A 17,799-nucleotide genomic window follows, 5' to 3' on the forward strand; every position below is an offset into this window, starting at 1 on the left:
GACAGGAAGAAGATTTTAAGCTGTTTTTTTTCTGTGTATTGTCTTAATGTTTTCTTATTTTTTCTGCATGGTTAATGCGTTTACCTTCAAGTTGGTGGTGTCAGCAGAGGAAGAGTTAGACAAAGACTTGCATGAGATAGATGCCACCATGCCTCTACCCTCACCATCTTGTTTTTTATCCCCCTCAGTCCTGCTGAGCCCGTTGGTGCTTCGGAACTGCACCTGGCTCTGTGGAGGTGGTTTGTTAACCTTTTTAAAAGGCTCCTTGATCACTGTGGGTCTACCCGGCAGCTTTGCTGGACCATTAGAGGACGATGTCCACGTAGAAAGCCTGGGCTGTGGCTGAGAATTCATACCATTCCTGGAAATTGGCAAACCTAAACCCCCGTCCATGGCCTGGATCTTACGCAGCTGTGCAGGCTCCAGTTTCTAAAATATAAAAAGGAAACATCAGGCACTGCTTAAAAGCAGAAGAAACTTTAGATAAGTTTCATTTAGAGATTAAAACGGATGCCTAGGTACCTTTGTGACTTGTAGGGAGGAAAGAGGCATGCTCAGATTCACCCTTTTTATCTGCTTAGAAGATGCATTGTTTTTCCCAGAATGCAACTGAGCTTGCTTGTTTGTATGTCCATCTGCATTCTTCTTTGTTTCTGGTATCCTTCAACACACAATCAGGATCCAGTTTAATAAATGACTCCCTCAGGAGGTCCTCAAATGTTGAGATCTCCTGATGCACCGTCCTACCTCAGGTAGAAAAGGACATAGGCCTGCTGGTTCAAAACCACTTTGATGTTACTGGAGTACACCATGGAGTCGTTCATTTGGTACCACTGTCCATTGCTAGCCTACACAAACCCCACACAACAAACCACAAGTTTTATAAAATAATGTATTTGATTTATTAAAAGAATAAAATATACATTTTTTTAAATAACTATATAAAGACACTATTTATCCTACCTTGACGTAGCAATAGTAGTGACCAGCATGACAACTGTACCCAGAATGCACCAGCACAGCATAAAGGCCATACATAACAGGGTCGCCTGTACTCTGAGACATGTAGGGCCGAATGTTCAAGAACTCTGGGTAACCAACATCCTATTTAAAAAAGGAAATAAAAAAAAACACTATAAGACAAGTAGATTAGACAATTATTTAAAACAAACAGTAATGAAGACATTTGCTGCTGACCTTAGTTATTTTGCCTCCACTAAAGTTGGCAAATCTCTTCAATGAAAGCGTCAGAACATTAGATGTTCGATGGACTGTAAAGCGCTTGGTGGCAGGCACTTTCTTTTTGCACCTAACAAAAATAAATAGTGATCATCTCTAATCTGAACACGCTTGTCACTAAAACTCTTCCTGTCACACATTTATGTAGGATGGGAAGGGTTTAACAAATGAAACTCACTTGGCACACATGTAGGCATTCTCCCCGCTCAAAAAGTCTGGCTTAACAAATAATTCCAGGGCACGTACGATGTTTGCTGCTTGCTGAGTTCAAAAAAGGAAAAATGTGATAGTGTTAGTAAAGGGTAACTACTCAAAACTGCAGTGGTCTATGGTAGGAATGAATGCCTTGTAAGCCCTCATTCATGTGCTGAACAACATTCTGGTCTCATCCAACTCAGTTCCATATACTACTGTTCTTTGCATCATTTGGTTAATTTTTAACACAAGAAAAGATTGTTTGACTTTTTTTCGCTGACAGTTTTGACCACTCCTGCGGTCTTCAGAGCTAGCCGCTAATGATGGCGTCACTTCCTTCTCCATTTTTTCACAGGCAGTAGAGGACGGTTTCGCCCTCTGCTGTCCGCACGCTCCTCACTGATGAAACTGTTCCATGCGGAATCCAATGTGTGGCCCCCATCGTCTCTGTTCATGGTTGTGTGTCCACGTCTCCTTATTTCTATCGCTTCCTTAATCCATCTTTGGTATTTTTGTGACTCGGTGTTGATGATCCTTGTTTTGTGGAATTTTGCAGTGTTTTGCATGGGATTTCGCATATGTATATGAAATCCCATGCAAACTCTGCAATAAACATACCTAAGAGGCACTGGATGCCAACTCAACACATAAACAGTAGAACATAGAAGAGAGTGCGAGAAGGAAACAAACCGAAGACAAGAAGCACAAAGTACAAAAAAAGAAATCAGCCGTAACAGACCACTGCACAAGTGAAAATCACATAATGGACACCGAACAACAAAAATACATGAGCTGGATTAAGGAAACGATAGAAACTAGAACTCCAAGCAGTTATCAACAGGTTCCAAGCCAACCAGCACCAGTCCCCCACCCGGCCCCGCCCTCACCTTCGCCATTCCTCACGTGGTCCCGCCCCAAAAACACGTTCTCCCGTCGGCGTCCCGTCAACTTACTTCAGCCAGCGCAATGAAAGGAACGCTCATTTAACGTCTTGCACAGCCTATACACAAATCTTTCACAGGCATGGCTGACTTCTCAATTGTGATTACAATAGAATTCCACTGTTTCCTTTTTAAAGAACGTGAAGATTTAATGAGTGAAGTAATGAGAAATCAGGTTTTGTCATTTTATTGATTCTAAATTAAATGTTTTTTTTCTTCAAAAAACAATTAAATTGAGATGTACAATTAAACTGACCGAAACAAAAACTTCATTATAAAATCCATATTTGATCTAAAGGTTATCAAACAATCTACACATCAACAGAATATTACAAATAACATAAATACTTGATAATGTCTCTAGATTTTATAGATTTTTAACAAAAACTATGAATTTCATTTTGTGACTTGCTGATCAAATATTTTTTTTTAAATCCAGAAAAATACAAAAATCATCATAAAATTACCAAAATATTCTCACATGGCAATGTTAACATGCGGAATAATATGATATTGTTTTTAAATCAGTAGATTCAAAGCTTTTTTGAAGAAAAATCGTTAAATATAACTATAAGGGTCACAGCCAAAATTAAAATATTCATAAAAAATAGTGCTACTTTCTAAAATTAGTAGAAAAATCTCAGATCACCAAAGGTACATGTGGAATGTTATAAATGATTTATATTTACTGTATACCTAAAAAAACTTTCTAACAAAAAGTATTTACTTTTTTGTCCAACTATACAGAAATACTGGCAAAAAGTTAAAAATTCATTAAAAATCTATGCTTTTGTACAAAAATCTCAAAATATTCTCAGATTACCTCTGTGATGTGAGAATTCTGTTTATATTTTTGTAGGGATCATAAATGTTAAACTTTTCTTACAATAAAATAATATTTGCATTACTGGCTGTCAACAAAAATGCATCCTACAATTAAACATAAGGGGGTGCTCAAATCAAGACAACATTTTACGTGTTTCATAAAGGACATAAGAGTGAACTTTGTGTCAAATTTCAAGAAGATTGTGATAACCAAATTTGCGTTACAACTGCTAGCCTAAAAATGTATTTTCGTAAATATAAAGTGCAAACCTCTTTGTGGAGCTGCGATTTTCGTGACATAAGCTCAAGGCTACCCAGTTAACACAACCTAAAAATCTTAGCCTCTTACATGCAAATAATGATTTTTAGGAAATTTTTCAAATTTGAAATTTGAAATGATTATAAACCACACCCGCTTTGATCGATCATTACCATATTGATAATGTAGTCTTAAGACTCTATAATGTTGACAACCACTAAGTTTCGAGCAGATCCATTTAGCCGGTTCAGCAGTATAATTTCTTCATATTTATAGCGCCCCCTTTTGTTGAATCAAATTGAAAATCAAGATATACACTTGAGTACAGTGGTTATGAACAGCTTTGAAAAATGTCAAAATCTTTTGAAGTTATGTTAAAAAACGTTTTCATTCCCAAAAAAATATTTTAAAAAGTCATATTTCAAAAAAGAAGTGAATTATCCGCTCACATCGTTTGGTCAGCCGCTCCTCCTCTCTTGTCAGGCCAAGTTTTGATTTGATTGTGTTTGATGGCTGGGAGGAGTTAACGAAAGTATGTTTGACTTACTTTGCAAATTTCTACTAATTTGCTTAAGTTTAAAACATTTTTTTAAAATACTCATCTAAATTTGACTGACTCAATGAACATACAGGATGAGATCATTAGTTTTTTTACAAAAAAAAAGTGGGGAGAAACATGACAAAAACATTTTTTGGCTACAACTGCGCCACCTATTGGACAAAAATCTAATTTTTTTCTGTGATTGTAGATGTCACTATGACTGATATGATTTGTAACTTTCTGTATAGAATATATTTTTCATGAGTAAAAGGGTGAAAATGTTTAAAGCCTATAAGCCACGCCCACCTTTTAATCATTTTCGAAATATAGCTTAATGGGCTCGACACCTGGGAGGCGACAAACGACCGCGATCAGCGAAATTTGTCGCTGTCGCTTTTATTACCTGACACACGGGAGGCGATCCGCGGCAGCGGCAAAGCCGTCTACGCGTTCTGTTCCATGGCAAAATCGAAACTTCCGTTGTTTTGCTTGGCTGTGTCAGGTTGGAGGGACTTAAGGTTATTTAAGCGGTTCAGAGTTAAAAAAGTGGTAGATATGATGTTTCACAAGGTGCTGCTAGAGTTATGTGAAATCTTACTTCTGATTTTACTATTTAAAACATAACAATAATCAACTTCTCCATGTTTGCTCGGAGATGTACGGAGCATCCTGTCCGCTCATTGGTCAGTGAATGAAACCTCCGTTGATTGGTCCTTGTCCAAGCGACAGCGATGAAAAGTTGAAAATGTTTCAACTTTCTGGGATCGCGTCGCTGGGTCGCCTGTGCACGACACGTGCACGAGCGCAAAATTTCACATGCAAGTTTTTCGCATTTCGCTTGGTAGGAGGGAGACCCGCAATTATCGCTTTGTCACGCATGTCTCATTGAAAATGGAGGAGAGGCAATGTCGCCTCCCGTGTGTCAAGCCCATAAGGGTCATATGATAAACATATCTGCCAAGTTCTGTGGAAATCCATTAAGCCGTTTTGCTGAAACAAACTTGTTGACTCTTTAGTGCCCCCTATTGGTGAATCCAAACAAAATTAGGTAGATATGGCTTACCGCTCATGCTTTGTAAGGGTCTAGAGTCTCATCATTTTATCTTGGAAAAATGGTGGAGATATCAATTATCACGTGCTAGCTAGCGCACTGAATTTGACATAGTGTCATTAGGCCAATTTTGAATAATTCCACATTTTTCTTCATCACAACAACTTAACTTAGGCTATAGATCATATGTACAGAGCTTGAAGTTGATTCGACGAAAAATGACGAATAGGTGATTAAAACTAAGTTTTGCGTTCTAGCAAAAAATTTAGTTAGGCGGAAATGGGCGTGGCCGATACAAAAACCATGCAGAATAATCCAAGGATCATGTACATATAAAGTTTTTGACTGTAGGACCTACGGTTTGGGAGCTAGTAGCTGAAACGCATTCACCTCCGCAATAGCGCCACCTAGGTGACACTGGGTCCAAATTTTCGAATCTGAGTAGCGGTTAGGATTTTCTATCAGAAAGCCATGTCAGATTTTTCCTGGCATTTCCAGGCTCCTGCGCCCATACAGTATTAGCGGAGAATAATAATAATAAATAAATAATAAATAATAATGAAAAATCCGTAGAAAAACAATAGGGTTCCCTGGCCGTTGGGCTTGGAACCCTAATAAGGAGACGTGGACACACAACCATAAACAGAGATGATGGGGTCTACACGTTGGAACACACATTAGAAAAGTGACAGTGAGCACGTGCAGCAGAGGGCGACACCGTCCTCTGCTGCACGTGCTCACCTCGCTGATGATAAATGGAGAAATGAGTGACGCCGCCATTAGCGGCTAGCTCAGAAGAAGACTGCAGGAGTGGTCGAGACTGTCACCTAAAAAAGGTAAACCAACCCTTTCATTTGTTAAATATGGACCAAATGATGCAATCAGAAGAAACACAGAATGAATACACAAAAGACTTCTGCTCTTATTGGACCTTTATGTGGCTTTTGATACTGTTGATTAGGGATGAGCGAGTACACCACTATCTGTATCTGTTCAACCATCTAAATTATCTGTATCTGTACTCGGAGTGGGCGTGGCCTAACCCAGAAGTGGGTGTAGTTTAACCGGAAGTGGGTGTGGTTTACATCAATACGTTATTTTAAGTCTGATCAGAAGTTGCTATGTGTATTGTTTATTTGAAAACTATTTACAGAGCAGCCTCAGAGTTGAGATTAAATGTTTTTGATCACAATAGTAAAGGAAGTATTACAGAAGAAGTTTTTCAATAAAATCAGAACATTAATATTTAAGTGCATGAGTTAAGAGACAGAGAGAAGAAAAGATCTTTTCTATAGCGCCTCTCAAGATAAAAATCATGGGGTGCTTCGCAAAAACAAAACATGTAAAATAGAAAAAAGAATTTAGAAAATGATTAAAATATATTTCAAATGAGCAAAAAATAGACAATTGTGATTAAAAAATGTAAAGAAAGAGGGAGTGAATAGGAAAGAGGGAGTGGATCCTGAGGAAGAGGATAGAGACAAAAAAAAAACGACCTGATAGGAGGCAGTGAGTGATGCAGCACGAGCCGTTTTCAGATCTGCCTTGTCAAATGCACCACGTACGTTACGAAAAAAGTAACTTTAAATAACTTTAAAGTAACTTGAAAAAGAAGCAAACTGAAGAAAACATAGGGAGTACTGAAGAAACATGAACAGTGAAGCAAGCACAGAGAGATCCGTTACTTTCTGTGTGTGTGTGCGTGGATGGACCGGACCGGACCGAGCTGTGAGCTCCCCCTGCAGAGTTTTGCTTGTAGGGAGGGGCGGGCGCTCTATTTGACTGGCCAATCACAGAGCGTGAAGACAGTCAGTTACCCAATGAGGATTTTCCTTCAGCACGATTACAGATATTTTCGAGATTTACTCGTTTCATGCTCGTACTGGTCAAAAATGCTTTATTCGTACCGGATACTTGTCTGAAACGAGTATCTGGCTCATCCCTACTGTTGATCATGGCATTCTGTTGCAACGTCTTGAGTCCAGGGTGGGGTTGGCAGTTACTGCCCTAGAGTAGTTCGGCTCCTACCTAGCTAATGGATTCTTCAGTGTTCAGACTAGTTCATTTGACCTCCAAAAATTTCCCAGCAGCATTTTGGACAAGTTGCAAATGGGCTAATGCACCAAAGCCCACTCTGAGCAGGATGGAGCTGCAATAGTCCAGGCATGAAGTTATGAATGCATGTCCAACAGTTTCAAGATTGCGTCTGGATAAAAAAAGGTTTAACCTTGGCCAAGCATCTTAAATGGAAAGGAGGAAGCTACCACCTAAAATAGAAGTCGTTGTCTATCTTGACTCCCAAATGAACAACACGGTCCTTCAAGTGGGGGGTTAATTCACCACACCACACCTCAAGACACCACCTCGTGGTCCACTGTTTCAACAGCTGCTGTCAAAGCCAGCAATACAAGTAACACAGACCTGCCAACAGTTGCAAAAAATGTCATTCAAGACCTTAAGCAAAGCTGTCTTAGTGCTATGTAATGGTTTAAAACCAGATTGAACCATTACCCTAGCCCTAACCCTCACCAGAAGCTAATGCAGGAAATCGGGTAAGCAGACTATTTCCACAATCAGCCAGCATGTTAAACTTGAAGTGACAGATCATTAAAAAAATAATAATAAAAGGTTTCCCAATAAACTTGCTCTTTAAAAAAAAAGAGTTTCTAAGTAATTCAGTTTATTTAGAAAACATCATTGGAAGTAGAGGTCACATTTAGCTGTGTAACGTACCCGGATCTCAACAGCGATGTCCAAGTAAGGATCATATGTGTCTGATACACTTTTGCAAATAGAGCATTTCACTGAAAGACAAAAAACAAAAACAAAAAATATATTTAACTTTGTAGATGATGATCTGAACAAATAAATTATTTTAATTGTCATAAAGTGTAACATATAAGCTAACTAATTCACAAGTTAAAATTTATGATTTGTAAACTGATTAAATATGCATTTTTTTTATTTTAACATGAAACAATTGAGCTACCATACAATGTACACATTATATATATTTATAGTAGATAATAAATACATGGATGGAAATGTCTTGGGCAAAGATATGCAGAAAAAGCTGCTTATTAATGAATCATCATGCATTACCTCTTGACCTGAGGTACCCTCCAAAGATCTGGTGAACCAGTGTTGTGGCCTGTGTCTGCCTGTCAAGCCTAAAAACCAAAGTGCAAACAGGTCATAGACTGGTCAACAGGTTTCAGAATATGACTCCTTTAGGTGTTCAGTCTCACTTTGGGTAGCCATTAAGACAGGCTTTCTGCATGGCATCAATGGTGTAACGCAGAAACTCATGAGCGTCCTCTTGGCTCCCAAAGCGAAAATGTCGGGCGATTTCTAAGGTAGAGCAAAAGAATAAAAAACATTTTACAGGGTTTATACAAGAATTCTAGAGTTTAATTCCAAAATAACAGCAGTGTTATTTTTTATTTATTATTGAAACAGCATAAACACATTAAACAATGCAATCTGTGTCTTTCATACAAAATATTTTTCTCTTTTTTCATTAACTAAACACTCAAAAGAGAAAAATAAATAAATGAAAAAAAAATGTGTGTGTGTGTGTGTGTGTGGGGGGGGGGGGGCATTAGTTTAAAAAGGTGGTCCATATGTGGTTAAACTTTACAGAAGCACTTACTTCCGTATGGCCCACCTTTTCTAACTTAAGGAAATTCAAAACATTTTGGAACCAAAAAAAATACAAAAAAAAAAAAAAAACAAGGGTTCATGCAAACCTGAATGCGAAGGGCCTCAGTGAGGAAATCAGAGTATTGTTTCCAGAAATGATTGAGTCTTGTGCATAGATGAAACCTATGGCTTAAGTCACATGGGGTGGCCTGACATCTCTCACATTGGTCAACAACATGTGGGTAAAAGTTTGTCAAACATTTTGATATAATTGATAAAATGATATAAAAACTTTAATTGAATTGAGTTGCAGCTTAGCACAAGCCATGCTGTAATGTACATTAGACAATGCAGTCTCCCAATTTTGGTCTAAAAAGGTTATACCTAATTCTTGTTCCCAAGCCTTCTTAACTGCTAATACTGAATGAACATCAGAGTCCATAAGTTGTTGATATATCAAAGATACAAACGATTTTCTATCAGGTTTGAGAGATAATTCTTTCTATGATTGAGCGCTCGTAAGAGACTGATAGGAGGGAAAGAGAGCAGAGGCGCAGAGGACTTGAAAATAGTGGAGCAGGTGAGAAGCCGGAATATTCACTTTAGAAAAGAGGTCTGGAAAAACTCAAAAAATGCACCATTCCCATTCCCACAGAGTTCCTCAAAAGTTGTGATTCCATGATATCCCAATGGGCATTTCATTAAGACCAAGAGGAAATAAATGTTTTAACTGACACAATTTGTAGCCTGCTGTCTCCACGTTTATGAGTGGGACAGATCGTAATGGGTCCCAAGAGTGCACTGACAGCTGAAGATGGCAACGAGAAAAAAAAGTTGCTGGAATTTATGTCGTGGGAGATTTCTATTGTTAAAATGCAGCTGCACCAGTTGGAGGAAGTGAAGGTGCTCTGGATTCTGAATGCTGAGAAGGACCAGCGGCTGGAATATTTCAAAAGTAGAGTTGAGGATCTGGAACAATATACCAGAATGAATGATGTTATTATCACACGGCTTCACATTCTGTGATACCATGTTTGACTATTTTCAGTCAGGTTTTAGAGAGTATCAAGGCACTGAAACTGCATTTGTGAAAGTTACAAATGATATTCTCATGACCTCAGTTAAAAATCCTGTGTCTGTTCTAGTCTTGTTAGATCTCAGTGTTGCTTTTGACAATCACAATATTCTTTTAGAAAGGCTTGAACATGTTGTAGGGATGACATAGGGCTGACATAGAGCTGGGCGATATGGACCAAATCTCGGTATCTTTTAGCTGAATTCCGATATACGATATATATCTCAATATTTTTCTTCCTGTAAAATATTTACAAGTTAACTCACTTCAAGCTGTCTTGTAGGGCTGTAGTGAAGCGTCGATGACGTCGACGGCTTGATTCTAAAAATTCGTAGACATCAGATCCGGTAGTCGATGCACCAAGCCCACTTGTTGCATTCCCAGGAGTTTGTAAATAGAGGTGGAATCTGCCTGTTATTCCTCTATCTCGCCCTCTTCTCCGCCTTCACTAACATCTCCGCCAAATACCGAAGACCCGGAACAAGGTCTGTCCGATACTAGATTACTTTCCTGTTTTTATTTATTTAAAACGATAAAGCCATGAGGTTCACTTTTACCTCAGACCGACTTATTGCTGTTTTATGGTGTGGCTGAATCTGCGATCCGCTGCCACGCGGACTGGAATAACAAATGCTGCAGTAGCAGGAGTTCAGGTTCGGAGTCACTGGCTGGAGCGGACCCGACTTTAATACGTCATCCCAAAATAGAAGCTAATATCTTAATTTGGCCTTGAATGAAAAATGTTGTTATAAAATCTCTTAAAAGTTTTTATCACAGTGGAGGCAAAGCTCATTTCTGCCTTCAGTCTGACGGCACGCCGGAGTTTGCGCCGTATTTGTTCCTTTTTTCTCTGTCTGGATAAATTAAACTTGTAAGCGCTCCGTGCGCGCTTATTGAATCTCTGTGTGTGTGTGTGTGTGTGTGTGCGCGCGCGGCACAGCTCCATGAAGCTTGGTTTATGCTTGACGCATTCACTTTCCGCTTGGTGATGCAGCTCGCGGATGGAACACGCTTCACAACTTGCAGCGTTTAAGTCACCGCGTCTCGTTATTGGCGCTATTTAAACTTCTGCCCAGCCCAGATGTGCTCACTTGTGCACCCGTGAGCCGTGGTTCCGCTGGAACGCGTCTGACCTCTGACAGACGCACTCTGAACTTCAGATCTTCAGCGCTCTGTTAATAGCCTGAATGGGAATCATTTCTTGATTTATTTAGTTACATCCACAATGTTCTGTGTGTGAGGTTTACAACGTCAGAACACCTGCATGAGACAGGTGTTAATTACAATCTGCCAGAGTGACTCGCCACCTTCAGATTCCTCCAACACCGTTAAAAATGATCAAATATGGAACATATCGGCGTGCGCAGGCCAGAGCGCTGAAGCTCGGCACATTGTTATTATGAAGTTAGGGCACATGCGGAGGACACACACACGCGCAAAAATATACTTGTTTTCAATTAAATTTATTGGGCCCACTTACTTTTTCTTAGGCCCACCCACACATGAGTTTCTGGCTACGCCATGGTGACATATGACAGACTTCTCTGAGCTCTGCAGCCATTACACTTTTCACCTCACGCACCCCCTAGCGGCAGCTCGCGCGCACCACACTTTGGGAATCCCTGTACTAGATGATTTAATAATTAATTATTATCAGTTATGTCACATATTAATATCCGTATTTTTACAAATGACTGTAACAGATTTACTTCACATGTACACACATATGAAATAAGCTTTTTTTTTTACAAGTCTGACAAAGGGGAGGTCTGAGGACTCTTATTAAAATTTCACAAATTTGGATGGTCCAAAACTTATAAACAATCCTATGAATTGATTCAGCCAACCAGTCAGTGAGATGCACTGTGGGCAACACTCTAGTGAGACTGTTCAGCGTCATACAACGTGTGAGTTTACCAAAACGTCAAGACAGCAGACAGCAGTAGCACTTAGATACAGCCTGCACCTCCATCATTTAAAGCTGATGTTTGGGCTCATTTTGGATTCTACTGTAAGCCGGGAACAAATGAAGAGATGGACAAGACCAAAGTTGCCTGTAAGCATTGCCACACTATTGTTAAATATTGTAACAACACAACGAACTTGCGCAACCACCTCGCTCGACACCGTGCAGATCTAATGCAACAATCCAGTGTGGCTTAAACGTTTGATTCTACACAGATAACGCTCGACAAAGACTTTTTTATGTTCGTGACACTCACAGATAACAAAATCATGGTTTTAACAATGTATCTGATAATGTAAAAAAGTTGTTTAATTATTTAAAGTAAAACTCCGGTTTAACTTGGGCTATGAACAAAAAAATAAATAAATAAAATAAAATGTAAAATGGTAAATGGCCTGTATTTGATATAGCGCCTTCTAGAGTCCTGGAACCCCCCAAGGTGCTTTACAACACAATCAGTCATTCACCCATTCACACACACATTCACACACTGGTGGGGATGAGCTACAATGTAGCCACAGCTGCCCTGGGGCGCACTGACAGAGGCGAGGCTGCCGAGCACTGGCGCCACCGGTCCCTCCGACCACCACCAGCAGGCAACGTGGGTTAAGTGTCTTGCCCAAGGACACAACGACAGCGACAGACTGAGCGGGGCTCGAACCTGCAACCTTCCGATTACGGGGCGAGCGCTTAACTCCTGTGCCACCGTAGTTTAGAATTCGCATTTTAAAAATAAATTTAAACATGAATTGCAAAATCCATCTTACAGCTCTTTTTAAAACACAGAAAAGGTTTATTTACCTGCAACGTTTCGTTTGTGGCTGCAAACATCATCAGGCTGACGCCGATGGTGGCGTCACTTCCTTCGTTTATCCGCAGGCAGCAGAGGACGTTGTTGCCCTCTGCTGCCCGCTCTCCCCTCTCCGATGATGCAGTCCCATGCGCGAATCCAACGAGTAAACTCCATCGCCTCTGTTCATGGTCTCACATCCACGTCTCCTTATCTCGATAGCTTCTTTTATCCATCTTTTGTATTTCTGTTGTTCGTGTTTATGGTCCTTGTGTTGTCCCAGTCCATTACATGTTTTTTTCTTGTGCAGTGATCTGTTATGGCTGACTTCTTTATTGTGCTTTCTGCTTCTTGGTTTGCTGCTCTTGTGTGTTTTCGACTTGTTTCTTTCTCGCACTCCTTTCTATGTTCTATTGTTCGTGTGTTGAGTTGGCGTCTGGTTTCTCCTATGTATGTTTTATTGCAGAGTTTGTGTCACGGCTGCCAGCCTGAATAGGGAAAAAGCAGCCAGGATCACCCAGCTCTGGTGATTGACTGGACACCGCCCCTCCTCCTCCTCTCTTCCAGGCTGCTGAGGAGCACAGCTGAGCTGAATCCTCCTGATGAGCCACACCTAGGATAAAAAGGTTTATGTTACGTCCCCGACATGAGATGGTAAAATGTGAAGGATGGGGATAACATAAAGACTGGCAGAGGAGTTTAAAATGGGTTTATTTGTACAAAAAGGTATTAAAAACACAAGCAAACAGATGGCGAGCATTAAAATAATGCTAAACAAAAATACTCAAAAAGGTTAACATTAAAAAAGAGCAGTTACCAACATTAAAAACACCTGGTTAAAACTTATTAAAAGTTTTACCGGAACAGAAGGTGTTTTAAAAACGAAGTCAATAAAATTGCAACAAACGACGTTAACCTTAAAAACCAACGAACACAAGATCCCACAGGATCGCTCAAGAGTTTAACTATAAAAGTTAAACTCTTCAAAACGAAGGCTCGAACGAACGAAGGGGTTAAAATAAAACAAATCATGGAGAACAGCAGAACCCCTGGACTGCTGTCTCCCAGACTGCTGAAGGCACAGCCTTTTTATCCCAGGTGTGGCTCATCAGGAGGATTCAGCTCAGCTGTGCTCCTCAGCAGCCTGGAAGAGAGGAGGAGGAGGGGCGGTGTCCAGTCAATCACCAGAGCTGGGTGATCCTGGCTGCTTTTTCCCTCTTCAGGCTGGCAGCCGTGACAGTTTGCATGGGATTTTGTAAACGACTCCACATTTATGTCCAGCTGGTATCTTGTCTTTTTGGTGCACTAGTCTGTTTATAACTGTTGTGTATGGTATTGTTGGTGTGTTTATGTTGTGTTATTTCATTGTTGCTCTTATTTTTTCTGTTATGCCTTTGATGTATGGTAGGTAGGGTTATCACTGGTTTTGGTTCTTGTCTTTCTGGGTTTCTGGTTCTTTAATTTGGTTGTTTTTTTTCTTTCTGTTGTTGTTTGTTGTTTTCCTTTGTTTATTGCCCATGTCGGGTATCCGCAGGTCTTTAAAGCATGTTGTATGTGTTTGTCCTCTTGTTTACGGCCTCTTTCTTCTGTTACCATGTTTGCTCTGTGATAAAATGTTCTGATTACTGACATGTTGTGTATGGTGGGGTGTTCTGATGTCCATAATAGATATTGGTCTGTGTGTGTTGGTTGCCTGTATGTGTTTATGTTTAGGGTCCCGTCGGTCTGCCTGCTTATTTTCATGTCCGAAGGAAGGGACACCACCATCAGCGTCAACCTGATGAAGTTTGCAGCCGCAAACGAAACACTGTAGGTAAATAAACCTTTTCTGTGCTTTAAAAAGAACTGAAAGATGGAATTTGAAACTCAACACAGCAAGAACACACCAACGATGAATTGCAAATGGTCAGTTTCCACCTACATATTGACCTACATGCCACCGGTCATCTGCGGACATAAATTCCATTCTCTAAGGTGGATTTAACACCCTATCTTCCAACAAGCCCAGAAGATTCTGCAGCTCTGAACACATGATAACATATTGTCAACAACCTGTTCCCGTTTCAAGGCCTAAGCTTCCCTTTTCGCTTCTACAGGATTCCTCATGCCTCTGAATAAAGTGAACATTTTCAGCTCATATGAGTTAATTAATCATGAAATAATAATGTGGTTGAATGAACAAATGTTATATGAATACTAATGAAATGTTTTGATTAATCTGTGCTTACCGTAAATCCTCTAATATTGGCCTGTATTCAATTAATGGCCGGGCATCACATTTTGGCCGGTGTCGGAGTCGGTGAATAATGGCCGGTTTTTTATTGTGGCCGGGTGGAATGTGGTAACAAGCAAGTACCCACAGGGGGGGCAGTTGTGTCATATCCGTCTCACTTTTGATTTGCCAGTGATAGACCACGAGGGTAACTAACCGTGCGGAGACAAAGATTTGATATCAAGTTCAAAGAGAACGTGCTGATTATGCTGCAGAACACTCTGGGGAGCAGTAGCAGGGGTTGTACCAGTCACTAGTCGACTTCACCGCTCTATAGTGACTTGTTATGCCTGTCATCGACTAGTCGCTGTCACGTGATAATGACCGGCAAGATGCAGTCCTCGGAAAAGACAGCAGCCTGCTGTCAGCAGGTGACAAGCTCCTGCGCGTCGGGAGGCAACATGCTGTGCCAGAGCGTCGGTACTGACAACTGCCGTAAAACGGACATTTAACCAAATTGTGACCTTTACCCTCTTGCAATTTAACCTTCCCCTCACCCCCATCCTAACCTAGCTTGCACATGCAAAGCTCTGATTGTTGACGCGCTCCAGACATCTGCGTCCTGAGCACGGCCACAGTAACTTCAAATTAGGTGTCACCACCTCAAAAACAAATTTAGCATGCAATCGTTTATGTCGGCTCATTTCCTTTTATGTTTTCTGTCTTTTATTTGTGCCTGATGCTTTTCGCTGCTGTGGAGTGGGGCGCATCACCTTGTCCTCCGGTGACGCACCTCACCGGTGCGCCGGCGCGCACCCCGCTGTTTTTGCGGTCGGTAGATCTTTTAGAACTGCAGTTCAAAGGTAACTCATGAGGTGAATATATATGAACCCAGGTAGCAGTTTTTCTTTAGGATTGAGAGGAGATGCAGGAAGATAATAAACAGGCAGGACAGAAAAATAGTCAAATAAAAACAAGTTAGTTTTTGTACCTGCTGGTTGCAACAAACAGACACCATTGAAGGTAATCAGAAGTGAGGACCAGAAAATGAAATAATTATTTTAATGTTTAGAGCAGCAGGAACTCTGAGAGGCTGCAGGCGCATCAGTGAGTTTGCTGCCACTGCGCAGGGGGAGGGGGGAGAGGGCTGAAGCAGGGGGAGGGGGGAGAGGGCTGAAGCAGGGGGAGGGGGGGAGAGGGCTGAAGCAGGGGGAGGGGGGGAGATGGCTGAAGCAGAAAGTACCGTTGTTAAAAGAAATGTGTTTAACTTTGAAAATGTGGGCTCAATTTTAATTGTCAAAAACTCCAGCGAACCATTAGTTCATTTTGCTCAAATAGAGATTGAGGCCTGCCTCTAATTCTGGCCCTCCTTCCAATAAAGGCCTGGAGCTTGATGAGCTTGAGTAAAATACAGGCCCGGGCCTGTATTAGAGGATTTACGGTAAATTACTGTGGTTGAAATGAATGTCATCATTACAAAGAAACATTTTGATATTACGATCAGTAATGTTTGATTTAACAAGTGAATCATTATCTACACTCATACACAATGTTCATAAGGTATAAATTAAAGTTAGCGTCACTGCACATAGATATTTTCTTACCTACAAATCAGAGCACCCTGTATCTGAAAGAAAGTGTGATGTTCTGACGTTTGTTTGTTAACACCTCTTAACATGGCATGTCCCGATTGGCCAAGTAAATCATAATATGAGAATATTAAAACAGGGTCACTTGCGAAGTGATTTGTGCATTCTGTGAGATTCAGCATTCTGTTAGGTTGAGTAGAGCTCCAGACTGGCTACCGGAGGAAACTCCATAACCACCTCATCTGTTGACAAGCTTTCGACAAGCTAAAAGCTGCTGAGAGCTGACACAGCTAAACGGTTCCTTTAGCTATTCAGAAACAGCTGCTCTAGATGCAAACTAGTTCCAACCTGTGTGCCTGGCAACATCTCTGGACTGGAGCGTCGGTGCTGCGGTTAATCTACTGAACCTACTTACATGTACATGTGTACATCCCTATAAAACATCTGCTTAATAAATGCTCAGAAACATTATAAACTGATAGTTCTTTTTTTTGCTTGTTTTGTATATTTAATACTTGGTCAGTTTATTGGTAATTTTTTATTAATCTTGTTCTAATGTTTGATTTTACCACTGAATGGTGCACAAAATTAAGACTCAATAATTGGTTAAATTCAGTGTTTAAAAACAGATTAGGTTCAGAAATCTTGTGCATCCACATCTGTTATTAGTGATAATTAAGCATTTAGATAAGGTGCCAAACATCGAGATATATCAGCCATAAAAATCGGTCCAAAAAATGGGCAGCACTTATCGGCCATCGGCTGGCCGCGACTGCATTATTTTGGTATTGGCAATAGAAAAACCAAAATCAGTGGACCTCTACTCACTGCTCCCCTTATTTGCTGCAGTTACTAATGGCTGTCACACGGGACATAATCTAGTGTCACAGTGTCAACAGCAGCATTCAGACAGAGGAAAAAATAAGGTGAACCTGATCTCCCCCCCCCCCCCCCCCCCCCCTACTGTCCACTCCTTGTTCCCTACTCTCCATGACTGATGTCAATGTTGTTGTTGTTGTTGTTGTTGTTAGCCTCAAGGGCAATATGCCGATTATCACTTGTAAGTCGCTTTGGAAAAAAGCGTCTGCTAAATACATAAACATCTTGCATATTACATTCTCCACATTAAAGTTACTGAACTGAACAGCTGAGACAGAAACATGCAGCATTTCAAGGGGCTAGACTTACTTTTTAGATCTCTGATGAAGGACACGGGCTTTATGGCATTTCCGGTGTTGGCAAAGGCTTGGATGTTATGGTTCTGCATAACACAGATCATACAAAAGCCTGACTGGTGGCCTGAAACATAAAAAGGTAATAAGAAATTAATTAAAAACCAAATTTAGAGAAATGTTTTTTGATTATGTTTATACAGGGCTTTCATTTTCCACACCAATCCAAAAAGAATGCTGTGATTGGCACAAGACTGTTTAAGCCTGCTGAGGCTCTAATGGAGCGTGGCTAGACCAACATG

At 40.5% G+C, this 17,799-nt stretch overlaps 1 protein-coding gene across 3 annotated transcripts in view; it reads right to left on the bottom strand.

Moving 5' to 3' along the window:
* The window catches only part of usp36 (ubiquitin specific peptidase 36), a 37,452-nt gene that overhangs the window by 5,164 nt on the left and 14,489 nt on the right, over positions 1 to 17,799 (bottom strand). For all 3 annotated transcript variants that reach the window (XM_070551696.1, XM_015946618.3, XM_015946616.3), the window contains exons 4-13: positions 17,514 to 17,624; positions 8,300 to 8,402; positions 8,154 to 8,221; positions 7,785 to 7,855; positions 1,418 to 1,500; positions 1,198 to 1,309; positions 964 to 1,104; positions 748 to 848; positions 523 to 661; positions 85 to 429 (exon numbers count right to left, since the gene is read on the bottom strand). In XM_070551696.1, the coding sequence (XP_070407797.1) occupies positions 85 to 429; positions 523 to 661; positions 748 to 848; positions 964 to 1,104; positions 1,198 to 1,309; positions 1,418 to 1,500; positions 7,785 to 7,855; positions 8,154 to 8,221; positions 8,300 to 8,402; positions 17,514 to 17,624 (1,274 nt within the window). The remainder of the gene's footprint in view (positions 1 to 84; positions 430 to 522; positions 662 to 747; positions 849 to 963; positions 1,105 to 1,197; positions 1,310 to 1,417; positions 1,501 to 7,784; positions 7,856 to 8,153; positions 8,222 to 8,299; positions 8,403 to 17,513; positions 17,625 to 17,799) is intronic.

Source organism: Nothobranchius furzeri, chromosome 5, assembly GCF_043380555.1.
Source record: "Nothobranchius furzeri strain GRZ-AD chromosome 5, NfurGRZ-RIMD1, whole genome shotgun sequence".
Lineage (NCBI taxonomy): Eukaryota > Metazoa > Chordata > Actinopteri > Cyprinodontiformes > Nothobranchiidae > Nothobranchius > Nothobranchius furzeri.